General features: G+C 47.0%; 1 protein-coding gene across 1 annotated transcript in view; it reads right to left on the minus strand.

Moving 5' to 3' along the window:
• The window catches only part of LOC106560452 (collagen alpha-1(XXIV) chain), a 199288-nt gene that overhangs the window by 85195 nt on the left and 98265 nt on the right, over window positions 1-15828 (minus strand). The window contains exons 25-27 of the mRNA XM_014123375.2: window positions 8744-8797; window positions 5754-5807; window positions 3901-3954 (exon numbers count right to left, since the gene is read on the minus strand). Coding sequence (XP_013978850.2) covers window positions 3901-3954; window positions 5754-5807; window positions 8744-8797 — 162 coding nt within the window. The remainder of the gene's footprint in view (window positions 1-3900; window positions 3955-5753; window positions 5808-8743; window positions 8798-15828) is intronic.

Genomic DNA, 15828 nt, shown 5'->3' on the forward strand with positions numbered 1-15828 from the left:
AAAAAAATTCTAGATCACCTGTACTCCACACACAGAGACGCATACAAAGCTCTCCCTCACCCTCCATTTGGTAAATCCGACCACAACTCTATCCTCCTGATTCCTGCTTACAAGAAAAAATGAAAGCAGGAAGCACCAGTGACTCAGTCTATAAAAAAGTGGTCAGATGAAGCAGATGCTAAACTACAGGACTGTTTTGCTATCACAGACTGGAACATGTTCCAGGATTCTTCCGATGGCATTGACGAGTACACCACATCAGTCACTGGCTTTATCAATAAGTGCATTGAGGACGTCATCCCCACAGTGACTGTACTGTACATACCTCAACCAGAAGCCATGGATTACAGGCAACATTCGCACTGAGCTAAAGGGTAGAGCTGCCGCTTTCAAGGTGCGGGACTCTAACCCGGAAGCTTACAAGAAATCCTGCTATGCCCTGCGACGAACCATCAAACAGGCAAAGTGTCAATACAGGGCTAAGATTGAATCATACTACACCAGCTCCGACGCTCGTCTTATGTGGCAGGGTTTGCAAACTATTACAGACTACAAAGGGAAGCACAGCTGTGAGCTGCCCAGTGACACGAGCCTACCAGACGAGCTAAATCACTTCTATGCTCGCTTTGAGGCAAGCAACACTGAGGGATGCATGAGAGCATCAGCTGTTCCGGACAACTGTGTGATCACGCTCTCCGTCGACATAAGACCTTTAAACAGGTCAACATACACAAGGCTGCGGGGCCAGAAGGATTACCAGGACGTGTGCTCCGGGCATGTGCTGACCAACTGGCAGGTGTCTTCACTGACATTTTCAACATGTCCCTGATTGAGTCTGTAATACAAATATGTTTCAAGCAGACCACCATAGTCCCTGTGCCCAAGAACACAAAGGCAACCTGCCTAAATGACTACAGACCCGTAGCACTCACGTCCGTAGCCATGAAGTACTTTGAAAGGTTGGTAATGGCTCACATCAACACCATTATCCCAGAAACCCTAGACCCACTCCAATTTGCATACCACCCAAACAGATCCACAGATGATGCAATCTCTATTGCTCTCCACAATGCCCTTTCCCACCTGGACAAAAGGAACACTTATGTGAGAATGCTATTCATTGACTACAGCTCAGCGTTCAACACCATAGTACCCTCAAAGCTCATCAATAAGCTAAGGATCCTGGGACTAAACACCTCCCTCTGCAACTGGATCCTGGACTTCCTATCGGGCCGCCCCCAGGTGGTGAGGGTAGGTAACAGCACATCTGCCACGCTGATCCTCAACACTGGAGCTCCACAGGGGTGCGTGCTCAGTCCCCACCTGTACTCTCTGTTCACCCACGACTGCATGGCCAGGCACGACTCCAACACCATCATTAAGTTTGCAGACGACACAACAGTGGTAGGCCTGATCACAGACAACGACGAGACAGCCTATAGGGAGGAGGCCAGAGACCTGGCCGTGTGGTGCCAGAATAACAACCTATCCCTCAACGTAATCAAGACTAAGGATATGATTGTGGACTACAGGAAAAGGAGGACCGAGCACGCCCCCATTCTCATCGACGGGGCTGTAGTGGAGCAGGTTGAGAGCTTCAAGTTCCTCTGTGTCCACATCAACAACAAACTAGAATGGTCCAAACACACCAAGACAGTCGTGAAGAGGGCACGACAAAGCCTATTCCCCCTCAGGAAAGGGCATGGGTCCTGAGACCCTCAAAAGGTTCTACAGCTGCAACATCGAGAGCATCCTGACCGGTTGCATCACTGCCTGGTACGGCAATTGCTTGGCCTCTGACCGCAAGGCACTACAGAGGGTAGTGCGTACGGCGCAGTACATCACTGGGGCTAAGCTGCCTGCCATCCAGGACCTTTACACCAGGCGGACCTCTACACCAAAATTGTCAAAGACCCCAGCCACCCCAGTCATAGAATGTTCTCTCTACTACCGCATGGCAAGCGGACAAAAAGGCTTCTCAACAGTTTTTACCCCCAAGCCATAAGACTCCTGAACAGGTAATCAAATGGCTACCCTCTTTTTACGATGCTGCTACTCTCTGTTTATCATATATGCATAGTCACTTTAACTATACATTCATGTACATACTACCTTAATTGGGCCGACCAACCAGTTCTCCCGCATATTGACTAACCGGGCTATCTGCATTGTGTCCCGCCACCCTCCACCCGCCAACCCCTCTTTTACGCTACTGCTACTCTCTGTTCATCATATATGCATAGTCACTTTAACCATATCTACATGTACGTACTACCTCAATCAGCCTGACTAACCGGTGTCTGTATGTAGCCTCGCTACTTTTATAGCCTCGCTACTGTATATAGCCTGTCTTTTTACTGTTGTTTTATTTCTTTACTTACCTATTGTTCACCTGACACATTTTTTGCACTATTGGTTAGAGCCTGTAAGTAAGCATTTCACTGTAAGGTCTACACCTGTTGTATTCGGCGCACGTGAAAAATACACTTTGATTTGATTTGATTTGGAAATACAAATTCCATATAGCCACATTTGCCCTCTAGCACACAAAAAACTATACATACCTCGGCCTAAACATCAGCACCACAGGTAACTTTCACAAAGCTGTGAACGATCTGAGAGACAAGGCAAGAAGGGCCTTCTATGCAATCAAAAGGAACATCAAATTAAAATCTGTTGCCCTTTATGGTTGTGAGGTTGTCTGGGGTCCGCTCACCAACCAAGAATTCACAAAATGGGACAAATACCAAATTGAGACTCTGCATGTCGAATTCTACAAAGATGTGTACAATGTAAAACACCAAATAATACACGCAGAGCAGAATTAGGCCGATACCCGCTATTGATCCAAATCCAGAAAAGAGCCGTTAAATTCTTTAACCACCTAAAAGGAAGCGATTCCCAAACCTTACATAACAAAGCCATCACCTACAGAGAGATGAACCTGGAGAAGAGTCCCCTAAGCAAGCTGGTCCTGGGGCTCTGTTCACAAACACAAACACACCCCACAGAGCCCCGGGACAGCAACACAATTAGACCCAACCAAATCATGAGAAAACAAAAAGATAATTACTTGACACATTGGAAAGAATTAACCAAAAAACTGATCAAACTGGAATGCTATTTGGCCCTGAACAGAGAGTACACAGTGGCAGAATACCTGACCTCTGTGACTGATCCAAAATTAAGGAAAGCTTTGATAATGTACAGACTCAGTGAACATAGCCTTGTCATTGAGAGAGGCCGCCGTAGGCAGACCTGTCTCTCAAGAGAAGACAGGCTATGTGCACACTGCCCACAAAATGAGGTGAACACTGAGCTGCACTTCCTAACCTCCTGCCAAATGTATGACCATATTAGAGACACATATTTCCCTCAGATTACACAGATCCACAAAGAATTCGAAAACAAATCCAATTTTGATAAACTCCCATATCTATTGAGTGAAATATCACAGTGTGCCACCACAGCAGCAAGATTTGTGACCTGTTGCCACAAGAAAAGGGCAACCAGTGAAGAACAAACACCATTGTAAATACAACCCATATTTATGTTTATTTATTTTCACTTTTGTACTTTAACTATTTGCACATCGTTATAACATTGTACATAGCCATAATATGACATTTGAAATGTCTGTATTCCTTTGAAAATGTTTACTGTACGTTTTGTATTGTTTATTTCAATTTTGTTGATTATCTATTTCACTTGCTTTAGCAATGTAAAGATATGTTTCCCATGCCAATAAAGCCCTTTGAACTGAATTGAATTGAGAGAGCGAGAGAGAGAGTAAGGGATAGCGAGAGAGGGAGATAGAGAGAAAATGCTATCCTAACATTATATGAGTGGGATAGAACGTCAGACATATTTCACAACAAAGTTTCATTGCTGAAGACTTACAAATGGGCCTTGCAGACCTACATCGCCGGGACCGCCTGGTAAGCCTGGATACCCCTTGGACCAAAACAGAAACCAGAAGAAAGGACAAACAATTAGTGAGGAAAGTAAAGTACATTTTGCAAAGTAAGCTGTTAATTGTAGGAGACTTGGCAATTTCCTTGTCTGGGCATGTAACCATTAATGTGATTGTTGATTGATTGATTGGTTGATTGATTGAGAAAAGTCTCTCCTTCAGTGTACTAAGCTCGAACTAATGCCAGAGAACAAGAGAGAGGAACACAGCCAAGGTTTCTGATTAGTACAGGGAGCAGTGTGTGTATGCAACTCTCCCTCTGTACATACAATCTATGCCAACGGTTAACTAAAATAAAATCATTAAAATGAAACTCCATCCCTGTTATGCAATCATTCCAAAAGAAAACTGTATTTTACAAGGACCCTGACATCAACACTGAATTATTCCTGAAGCCCTTGACTTTGTGGTTTTGCTTGTCTGCAGTGTGGCTGTTACGGGACAGGAAGGTTTGGCCAGGGCCACCATCACTCATCCCACTAACTGGCTGAAGCCAGCCAGCCAACCATCCAGTCAGTCAGCCAGCCAGCCAGCCAGCCAGCCAGCCAGCCAGCCAGCCAGCCAGCCAGCCAGCCAACCTGTCAGCCAGACAGCCAGCAAGTCAACCAGTTAGCCAGCCAGCCAGCCAGCGAGGCTGCCAAGGAGACAGGCAGCCAGTCAGCCAGCCAGCCAGCCAGCCAGCCAGCCAACCTGTCAGCCAGACAGCCAGCAAGTCAACCAGTTAGCCAGCCAGCCAGCGAGGCTGCCAAGGAGACAGGCAGCCAGTCAGCCATCCATCCAGTCAGCCAGCCAGCCAGCCAGCCAGCCAGCCAAGGAGACAAGCAGCCCGTCAGCAGCCAGACGATCAGCCAGGGAGCCAGCCAGCCAGAAGCTCAGGGCTGGTGACCAAAGACACAAAGCTGGAGCTGTCTGTCCACAGGCCCTAATCCAGCAAGGAACATCAACCAGTCTCTCTCTGTCTCCAGACACTCCACAGAACACTGCAGTGCTCACAAAGCTCTGCTACACTAGAACGCTCACAGACACAGACAGGGCTTAACCACAGGGAGAGAGAGAGAGGGAGAGACATAGGTCAAGGCTACAGAAGAGCATTCACAGACAGACACAGAGAGAGGGACACAGGTCAAGGCTACAGAAGAACATTCACAGACAGACACAGAGAGAGGGACACAGGTCAAGGCTACAGAAGAGCATTCACAGACAGACACAGAGAGAGACAGTTACACCGGTCAAGGCTACAGGAGAGCATTCACAGACAGACACAGAGAGAGAGGGACACAGGTCAAGGCTACAGAAGAACATTCACAGACAGACACAGAGAGAGAGGGACACAGGTCAAGGCTACAGAAGAACATTCACAGACAGACACAGAGAGAGAGGGACATAGGTCAAGGCTACAGAAGAACATTCACAGACAGACAGAGAGAGAGGAACTACAGAAAAGCATTCACAGATAGACAGGGGAAGAGAACATAGGGGGATAGTGTACAGAGCTCTAAGACAGGTATCCCGAACGCTAAAGAGGAAATAGCATTTATATTGAGATATGGGACAGAGCCATACAGTAGTTACATCATTTATAGATACTGCCTTGAGGTTCAGAGTTACAGTTGATCAAACACAGAAAAGACAGAAACTAAGATAACAAAAAGTGCTTTTGATATGCCTCCAAACTCCTGGGAGGCAGGGACTGAGCTGCCAACCTGCCACCAATGTAATGCTTCCAGACACTCTCTCTAAGTGGTGCATATAGACATTGTGTACTTAGTTCTGTACTTACCCTGGACCCCATCTCCCCAGGAGGACCCAATGGACCTGCAGGACCACGGTCACCCTGGGAAACACAAGCACAGGAGAAGGATCGTTAACCTGCACCACCACCGACCTGCAACTCCATACATCCAACCATAAACCTATCGGCTCCACAGGATTTGAGAGGATTTTGAGAGCCTCCAGAACACAGTACAGGCTAGAGTGACAGCTGTCAATATCACAGAGTGGGCATTTAAAGTGGATACTAATGTCTGTCTATAGTATATCCCACTCACACTATGTAACAGGACTGGCCAGCTTGTTACAGTAAAACTCTGTAGGTTGTGGATGGATGAGCCTGACTGGGTCTCTCCTCTAGTATCTAACAGCCTGACTGGGTCTCTCCTCTAGTATCTAACAGTCTGACTGGGTCTCTCCTCTAGTATCTAACAGTCTGACTGGGTCTCTCCTCTAGCATCTAACAGCCTGACTGGGTCTCTCCTCTAGTATCTAACAGCCTGACTGGGTCTCTCCTCTAGTATCTAACAGTCTGACTGGGTCTCTCCTCTAGTATCTAACAGCCTGACTGGGTCTCTCCTCTAGTATCTAACAGTCTGACTGGGTCTCTCCTCTAGTATCTAACAGTCTGACTGGGTCTCTCCTCTAGTATCTAACAGTCTGACTGGGTCTCTTCTCTAGTATCAAACAGTCTGACTGGGTCTCTCCTCTAGTATCTAACAGTCTGACTGGTTCTCTCCTCCAGTATCAAACAGTCTGACTGGGTCTCTCCTCTAGTATCTAACAGTCTGACTGGGTCTCTCCTCTAGTATCAAACAGTCTGACTGGGTCTCTCCTCTAGTATCTAACAGTCTGACTGGTTCTCTCCTCTAGTATCAAACAGTCTGACTGGGTCTCTCCTCTAGTATCTAACAGCCTGACTGGGTCTCTCCTCCAGTATTTAACAGTCTGACTGGGTCTCTCCTCTAGTATCTAACAGCCTGACTGGGTCTCTCCTCTAGTATCTAACAGCCTGACTGGGTCTCTCCTCTAGTATCTAACAGTCTGACTGGGTCTCTCCTCTAGTATCTAACAGTCTGACTGGGTCTCTCCTCTAGTATCAAACAGTCTGACTGGGTCTCTCCTCTAGTATCTAACAGTCTGACTGGTTCTCTCCTCTAGTATCAAACAGTCTGACTGGGTCTCTCCTCTAGTATCTAACAGTCTGACTGGGTCTCTCCTCTAGTATCTAACAGTCTGACTGGGTCTCTCCTCTAGTATCTAACAGTCTGACTGGGTCTCTCCTCTAGTATCTAACAGTCTGACTGGGTCTCTCCTCTAGTATCTAACAGTCTGACTGGGTCTCTCCTCTAGTATCTAACAGTCTGACTGGGTCTCTCCTCTAGTATCTAACAGTCTGACTGGGTCTCTCCTCTAGTATCTAACAGCCTGACTGGGTCTCTCCTCTAGTATCTAACAGTCTGACTGGGTCTCTCCTCTAGTATCTAACAGTCTGACTGGGTCTCTCCTCTAGTACCTAACAGCCTGACTGGGTCTCTCCTCTAGTATCTAACAGCCTGACTGGGTCTCTCCTCTAGTCTCTAACAGTCTGACTGGGTCTCTCCTCTAGTCTCTAACAGTCTGTATCATTTATGTTTTAATCCACTGTTCTCCTGTCTTGACTGTACAAGCACTGATAAACTACTCCCTCACTGTAACCAGCCTACAGTACTTAAAAACAAAGAATAGATTTAGAGCTCTGTATTTGAAAAATCTGTCTAAATCAAACTGTGTAATTGGATTAAATGTATTTAATCTGAAAGGAATTCACTGGCTGACAGGGTACGGCTGGTTCTGGTGCTGACAGATACAATGTAAGTAATAGGAGGGGCAACGACGTAGGTCTGTCTGAGAGAGAGAGAGAGAGAGAGAGAGAGGGAGTTAGATATATAGAGAGAGGGAGAGGGAGAGAGAGAGAGAGAGAGAGAGAGAGAGAGAGAGAGAGAGAGAGAGAGAGAGAGAGAGAGAGAGAGAGAGAGAGAGAGAGAGAGAGAGAGAGAGAGAGAGAGAGTTAGATATATAGAGAGAGGGAGAGGGGGAGTTAGATATATAGAGAGAGGGAGAGAGAGAGAAAGAGAGTGAGAGAGAGAGAGAGAGAGAGAGAGAGAGAGGGAGTTAGATATATAGAGAGAGGGAGAGAGAGAGAGAGGAAGAGAGAGAGAGTGAGAGAGATAAAGATAGAGAGAGGGGGGAGTTAGATATATAGAGAGAGGGAGAGAGAGAGAGAGAAAGATAGTGAGAGAGAAAAATGGAAAGAGAGAGGTGTAGGTCTGTCTGAGAGAGCAGGCATTTTAGAGCAATGTTCTGACAGAGAGAAGGTGTTTCTGGGTAGGCTAGGGAGCTGGACCGGGGCATCCAACTGAGTGTCTGTCAATAATCAGCAGTCAGGAACTCAGTAAAGTAATTTAAGTCAACAGTCAGGGAGCAGCAGGGGAAGCTGAGTTCTGATGGTTGAGGGTTGAAGGGTGATGATTGGGGTTTAGTGTTGTCATAAGCACAGGAACTTGTTGGGAAACATCCCCGAGGGGTCTCTCTATCCTCATACAGCATGGAGACTTAAAATGAATCACATATTTAAGGAGCATGACCCAGCTGAGTGTGTGGTGTGTGTGTGTGTGTGTGTGTGTGTTTGCTTTCTTTGCCAAAAAGTTCAAAAGATCACTTTACATTTCAAGTTACATTTCAATGTGTGAGACTGAGATGCAGGGTTGGTTGAGTGAAGTCTAAGGAGACAGTGGGAACACAGTAATTGCTGGGTGATGTTTATGATATTGGGTGATGTTTATGATATTGGGTGATGTTTATGATATTGGGTGATGTTTATGATATTGTTATTGATATGGATGTGAGGGTGGTCAGTGTTTGTCTAAGTCTGTCTGTCTCTCGGTCTGTCTGTCTGCCTGGCCCTCAGCGTCTGGCTAATCCACTCAAAGCCTAGTGGCAGAAACAACCCCACTCTACCTTTTCACCAGGATCTCCAGCTCCCCCTGACGTACCGATCAGGCCCGCTGGACCCTGCAGATGGGAGAGAGATGAAATAGAAAGAGATGCGATAGAAAGAGATGCGAGAGATGGGAGAGAGATAGAAAGAGAAGAGAGAGAGAGAGGGAGAAAGGGGGAGAGGAGAGAGAGTGAGAGAGAGTGAGAGAGAGAGCGAGAGAGAGCGAGAGAAAGAGATGAGAGAGATGGGAGAGAGGAGAGATAGAAAGAGAAGAGAGAGAGAGAGAGAAAGGGGGAGAGGAGAGAGAGTGAGAGTGAGAGAGAGAAAGAAAGAGAGCGAGAGAAAGAGATGGGAGAGAGGAGAGATAGGGAGAAAGGGGGAGAGGAGAGAGAGAGTGAGAGAGAGAGAGAGAGTGAGAGATAGAAAGAGAAGAGAGAGAGGGAGAAAGGGGGAGAGGAGAGAGAGTGAGAGAGAGTGAGAGAGCGAGAGAGAGAGCGATAGAAAGAGATGGGAGAGAGGAGAGATAGGGAGAAAGGGGGAGAGGAGAGAGAGTGAGAGTGAGAGAAAGAGAGAGAGTGAGAGATAGAAAGAGAAGAGAGAGAGAGGGAGAAAGGGGAGAGGAGAGAGAGTGAGAGAAAGAGAGCGAGAGAGGGCGAGAGAAAGAGTGGTCAATAGCATACACAAGTCAGGGTAAAGTACGTCTATGAGGGGAGACATGATCCCCACCCATCACTTGGTTCTTTTCAACCTGTTTTGACAGCAGGAATGCAGGGGGTCATAGATGACTGTGTATTGGTGATGTAAGGATGGGGTAAGTAGTGCCATCACATGCAATGGGGGGAAATTCCCTCAATGAAAGTTGAGCACATTAAACTGAACAATGTAATTATTACATGCAATGTTTCATGTTACTAAAAAAGTAATGAGGCAATGACATGTATGTCAAAATGCTAATTTTGTGTTGTATGAACAAGGCAATAAAAACATACATTCCTTTCCCAGTATTCACAAGCCATAGTCCTAGGCTATTTCCTGCTGTAGGTAAAGAAATGAGGTCACACATGGTATAGTGCTTGGGGCCCATATTCTGTGTGCGGGTCTCTCATTTCTTTAACTATAGTATACTTTTTGCCCAGCAGCAGTATTCTAAAGTCTGGGACCTTTGTTTACTTCATATACAGTACACTCTTGTATCCATGTACAGTTTTTACCTGACTGTTGTGTGTTATCCCAACCAATCCTCTGTAAATACAGTATACTGATGAATCCATCCATTTAACCTGGGCTGATTCTATTTTTTACATGTTTTATTTAACCTTTATTTAAACAGGCTATCAATTAAGAAAAAAGTACTATTTACATTGACTGCTTGGCAAGAGGCAAAAGGCCTCCTGTGGGGATGGGCTGGGATAAAAAATACAATAAACATTTAAGACAAAACAGACAAAAGACACTGGCAACCGCACAAATTCAACAGCAAACTAATAGTGGATGTGTGTGAAGTAAAACAACATGCTTCCTTACATAACGCAACACAAACTAATAGTGGATGTGTGTGAAGTAAAACAACATGCTTCCTTACATAACGCAACACAAACTAATAGTGGATGTGTGTGAAGTAAAACAACATGCTTCCTTACATAACGCAACACAAACTAGAGACATCAGGTGACAACTACAAACAACTACATATCTCAAGAACCTGTTTATCTATTTGTAGGTTGGCTTGGAGGGAATTCCAAGACCAGGGGGCTGAGTAATGAAAGGACCTTTTTCCATGCTCGGTTCTAATTTTTGGGACTCTTAGCAAACAATGTAATTGTACACAGTGTTCTGCCACCCAGCTCTGTGTAGCAGGCCTGCAGCAGCAGAGTTCTAGTCCAGCTGGAAGAATGATCTAACATCCCACTGACCTTTGCCATATACGTGTGGACCTCTTGCTAACGAAGAGAACACTGGCTAATGTAAATATCAGAAAAAACATGAAGAGAATAATCACTTCCAGATCAGTCATCTGGATAAAGGGCTGAGGTTTGGCCCAGCGCTAGAGACTATGGCGAGGAGAGGAGCTGCGTCTCTTGACCCCAGTGCATCCTGAAAAGGGTAGTTAGAGGCTGGTGAAAACATGTACCAAGTTTGCTAAACCCAGTGTGGTCACTGTGGTTGTCTTACTTTGTAGGAGGCTGTCATGTTCTGACCAGTAAAGGGGTTATCTGTTATTGTAGTTTGGTCAGGACGTGGCAGGGGGGTATTTGTTTTATATGGTTTGGGGTGTGTGTTTATGTAGAGGGGTGTTTGATTTATGTATTCCGGGGTTTTGGTCTATGTTCTATGTTAGTGTATTTCTATGTTCTGTCTAGTCATTCTATTTCTATGTTTAGGTAATTGGGATTGGGGCCTTCAATTGGAGGCAGCTGTTTATCGTTGCCTCTGATTGAAGGTCCTATAATTAGGAGTGTGTTTGTTATGGGAATTGTGGGAGGTTGTTTGTACATTGCTGTGTGTAGCCTGCATTACTGTGTGTTCGTGTGTTTTCTTGTTTTGTATTTTCAGTGTTCTTTATTAAAAGTTAAAATGAGCACTCAACCCGCTGCGCCTTGGTCCACTTCCTACGATGACCGTTACAGAACCTCCCACCAACAACGGACCAAGCAGCGGAGGAAGGAGCAGCAGAGGAGTTATCTAGAGTCGTGGACTTGGGAGGAGATTCTGGCCGGAGAGGGCCCATGGAGGAAGTCTAAAGAAGACTGGGAACGCTACTGGGGAACACGGCTGGCAAGGAAGCCGGAGAGGCAGCCCCAATAATGTTTTTTGGTGGGGCACACAGGTAGTTTGGCTAGGGCAGGCAGTAGACCTGAGCCAACTATCCGTGCTTATTATGGGGAACAGAGGATCAAAGGAGCACCGTACTATGCGGAAGTGCGCACGATCTCGCCTATGCGCACGAACAGTCCGGTGAGAATGATTCTAGCCCCTCGCAAGTGCCATGCCCGAGTGAGCACTCAGCCCGTAGGGGTTGTGTGGTCCAGACCTCCAGTAATGCTTCACGGCCCAGTGTATCCTGTTCCCACTCCTCGCACTAGCCCTGAGGTGCGTGTTTCCAGTCTGGCGTATCCTAAGCCAGCCCCACGCACCAGGCTTCCAGTGCGTCAGCCCAGTCCAGTACATCCTGTTCCTGCTCCTCGCACTAGCCTTGGGGTGCGTGTCTCCAGTCTGATACCTCCAGTAAGAGCCCCACGCACCAGGCTTCCAGTGCATCAGCCCAGTCCAGCTCGTCCTGTCCCTGCTCCTCGTACTAGCCCTGTGGTGCGTGTCCTTAGTCTGGCGCATCCTAAGCCAGCCCCATGCACCAGGCCTTCCGGCAACAGTGCCTCGTCCAGAACTTCCGGCGACAGTGCCTCGTCCAGAACTTCCGGCGACAGTGCCTCGTCCAGAACTTCCGGCGACAGTGCCTCGTCCAGAACTTCCGGCGACAGTGCCTCGTCCAGAGTGTCCGGCGACAGTGCCTCGTCCAGAGTGTCCGGCGACAGTGCCTCGTCCAGAGTGTCCGGCGACAGTGCCTCGTCCAGAGTGTCCGGCGACAGTGCCTCGTCCAGAGTGTCCGGCGACAGTGCCTCGTCCAGAGTGTCCGGCAACAGTGCCTCGTCCAGAGTGTCCGGCAACAGTGCCTCGTCCAGAACTTCCGGCGACAGTGCCTCGTCCAGAACTTCCGGCGACAGTGCCTCGTCCAGAGTGTCTGACGACAGTGCCTCGTAGAGAGACGGCCCACTGTCCGGAACCGAGTGAGACGGCCCACAGTCCGGAGCTCCCAGAGTCGGCCTACAGTCCGGAGCTCCCAGAATACAGTCCAGGGTCTACAGTGACACGCTTCAGGCCGAGGTATTCAGTAGGGGTGGACTGGTCAGGTGGGGGACTAAGGCCTGAGCCTGAGCCACCTCCACAGTAGGAGGTTTGGGGAGGGGGGGTGTAGCACGGGAGGATTTATTTTTGTGTTTATTTAAAAAAAAATTGTGTGAGGTGCATCCGGGTTCGGCACCTTTTGGGGGGGGGGGGGTACTGTCACGTTCTGACCAGTAAAGGGGTTATCTGTTATTGTAGTTTGGTCAGGACGTGGCAGGGGGGTATTTGTTTTATATGTTCGGGGTGTGTGTTTATGTAGAGGGGTGGTTGATTTATGTATTCCGGGGTTTTGGTCTGTTCTATGTTAGTGTATTTCTATGTTCCGTCTAGTCATTCTATTTCTATGTTTAGGTAATTGGGATTGGGGCCTTCAATTGGAGGCAGCTGTTTATCGTTGCCTCTGATTGAAGGTGTTTCTAATGTTTCTACCTCCATGTTTGACGGTGGAGATGGTGTTCTTGGGGTCATAGGCAGCATTCCTCCTCCTCCAAACACGGTGAGTTGAGTTGATGCCAAAGAGCTCCATTTTGGTCTCATCTGACCACAACACTTTCACCAGTTGTCCTCTGAATCATTCAGATGTTAATTGGCAAACTTCAGACGGGCATGTATATGTATTCTTGAGCAGGGGCACCTTTGCAGGATTTCAGTCCTTCACGGCGTAGTGTGTTACCAATTGTTTTCTTGGTGACTATGGTCCCAGCTGCCTTGAGATTATTGACAAGATCCTCCCGTGTAGTTCTGCGCTGATTCCTCACTGTTCTCATGATCATTGCAACTCCACGAGGTGAGATCTTGCATGGAGCCCCAGGCCGAGGGAGATTGACAGTTCTTTTGTGTTTCTTCCATTTGCGAATAATCGCACTAAATGTTGTCACCTTCTCACCAAGCTGCTTGGTGATGGTCTTGTAGCCCATTCCAGCCTTGTGTAGGTCTACAATCTTGTCCCTGACATCCTTGGAGAGCTCTTTGGTCTTGGCCATGGTGGAGAGTTTGGAATCTGATTGATTGATTGCTTCTGTGGACAGGTGTCTTTTATACAGGTATCAAGCTGCGGTTAGGATAAAAGACACCTGGGAGACAGAAATCTTTCTGATTGAGAGGGGGTCAAATACGTATTTCCCTCATTAAAATGCAAATCAATTCATAACATTTTTGACATGCGTTTTTCTCGATATTTTTGTTGTTATTCTATCTCTCACTGTTCAAATAAACCTAACATTAAAATTATAGACTGATCATTTCTTTGTCAGTGGGCAAACATACAAAATCAGCAGGGGATCAAATACTTTTTCCCCCCACTGTATAATAAACAACATACATTCGCAATACCTGACACTTTCATCCGTACAGTACATAAAGCCAGCTTATGAAAACACAGTAGCCAACCGCAAAAAACATATCCAGAGTATGGTATAAGCCTTAGCATAGCCCCAGGCATGCAGGCTGCTGAGATTTGCAGTTGGACTGTAATGGCTGTGAGTAGAGACAGAGGCAGGCAGCTGGGAGTCATGGGAACACTAGTGACTCCCGATGCACACAGAATACCTTAAATGTAGCATGAAGGGGGACAACATGGTATCCTGTATCATTTAACAGTAGGAAACTAGGCTTTCTTCAGATGGGGCTTGGAGAGTTTTAGAGCTCCATCTGTAGCGATCTTCTTTCTCAGGTGTGTGTGTGTGTCTGCAGTGATCTGCTTTCTCAGGTGTGTGTGTGTGGGCTATACTCGGCCTTGTCTTAGGACAGTAAGTTGGTGGTTGGAGACATCCCTCTCGTGGTGTGGGGGCTGTGCTTTGGCAAAGTGGGTGGGGTTATATCCTGCCTGTTTGGCCCTGTCTGGGGTATCATCGGATGGGGCCACAGTGTCTTCTGATCCCTCCTGTCTCAGCCTCCAGTATTTATGTTGCAGTAGTTTATGTGTCGGGGGGCTAGGGTCAGTCTGTTACATCTGGAGTATTTATCTTGTCTTATCCGGTGTCCTGTGTGAATTTAAATATGCTCTCTCTAATTCTCTCTTTCTTTCTCTCTTTCTTTCTTTCTCTCGGAGGACCTGAGCCCTAGGACCATGCCTCAGGACTACCTGGCATGATGACTCCTTGCTGTCCCCAGTCCACCTGGCCGTGCTGCTGCTCCAGTTTCAACTGTTCTGCCTGCGGCTATGGAACCCTGACCTGTTCACCGGACGTGCTTGTTGCACCCTCGACAACTACTATGATTATTATTATTTGACCATGCTGGTCATTTATGAACATTTTAACATCTTGACCATGTTCTGTTATAATATCCACCCGGCACAGCCAGAAGAGGACTGGCCACCCCTCATAGCCTGGTTCCTCTCTAGGTTTCTTCCTAGGTTTTTGGCCTTTCTAGGGAGTTTTTCGTAGGGAGTTTTTCCTAGCCACCGTGCTTCTTTCACATGCATTGCTTGCTGTTTGGGGTTTTAGGCTGGGTTTCTGTACAGCACTTTGAGATATCAGCTGATGTACGAAGGGCTATATAAATAAATTTGATTTGATTTGTGTGTGTCTGCAGTGATCTGCTTTCTCAGGTGTGTGTGTGTGTGTGTCTGCAGTGATCTGCTTTCTCAGGTGTGTGTGTGTGTGTGTGTCTGCAGCGATCTGCTTTCTCAGGTGTGTGTGTGTGTCTGTAGCAATCTGCTTTCTCAGGTGTGTGTGTGTCTGTAGCAATCTGCTTTCTCAAGTGTGTGTGTATACAGCAATATGCTTTCTCAGGTGTGTGTGTGTATACAGCGGTCTGCTTTCTCAGGTGTGTGTGTATACAGCGATATGCTTTCTCAGGTGTGTGTGTATACAGCGATATGCTTTCTCAGGTGTGTGTGTGTATACAGCAGTCTGCTTTCTCAGGTGTGTGTGTATACAGCGATATGCTTTCTCAGGTGTGTGTGTGTATACAGCGATATGCTTTCCCAGGTGTGTGTGTGTATACAGCGGTCTGCTTTCTCAGGTGTGTGTGTATACAGCGATATGCTTTCTCAGGTGTGTGTGTGTATACAGCGATATGCTTTCCCAGGTGTGTGTGTGTATACAGCGGTCGGCTTTCTCAGGTGTGTGTGTATCAGCAGCGATATGCTTTCTCAGGTGTGTGTGTATCTGCAGCGATATGCTTTCTCAGGTGTGTGTGTATACAGCGATATGCTTTCCCAGGTGTGTGTGTGTATACAGCAGTCTGCTTTCTCAGGTGT

Source organism: Salmo salar, chromosome ssa10 (assembly GCF_905237065.1).
Source record: "Salmo salar chromosome ssa10, Ssal_v3.1, whole genome shotgun sequence".
In the NCBI taxonomy this organism is placed as follows: Eukaryota; Metazoa; Chordata; class Actinopteri; order Salmoniformes; family Salmonidae; genus Salmo; species Salmo salar.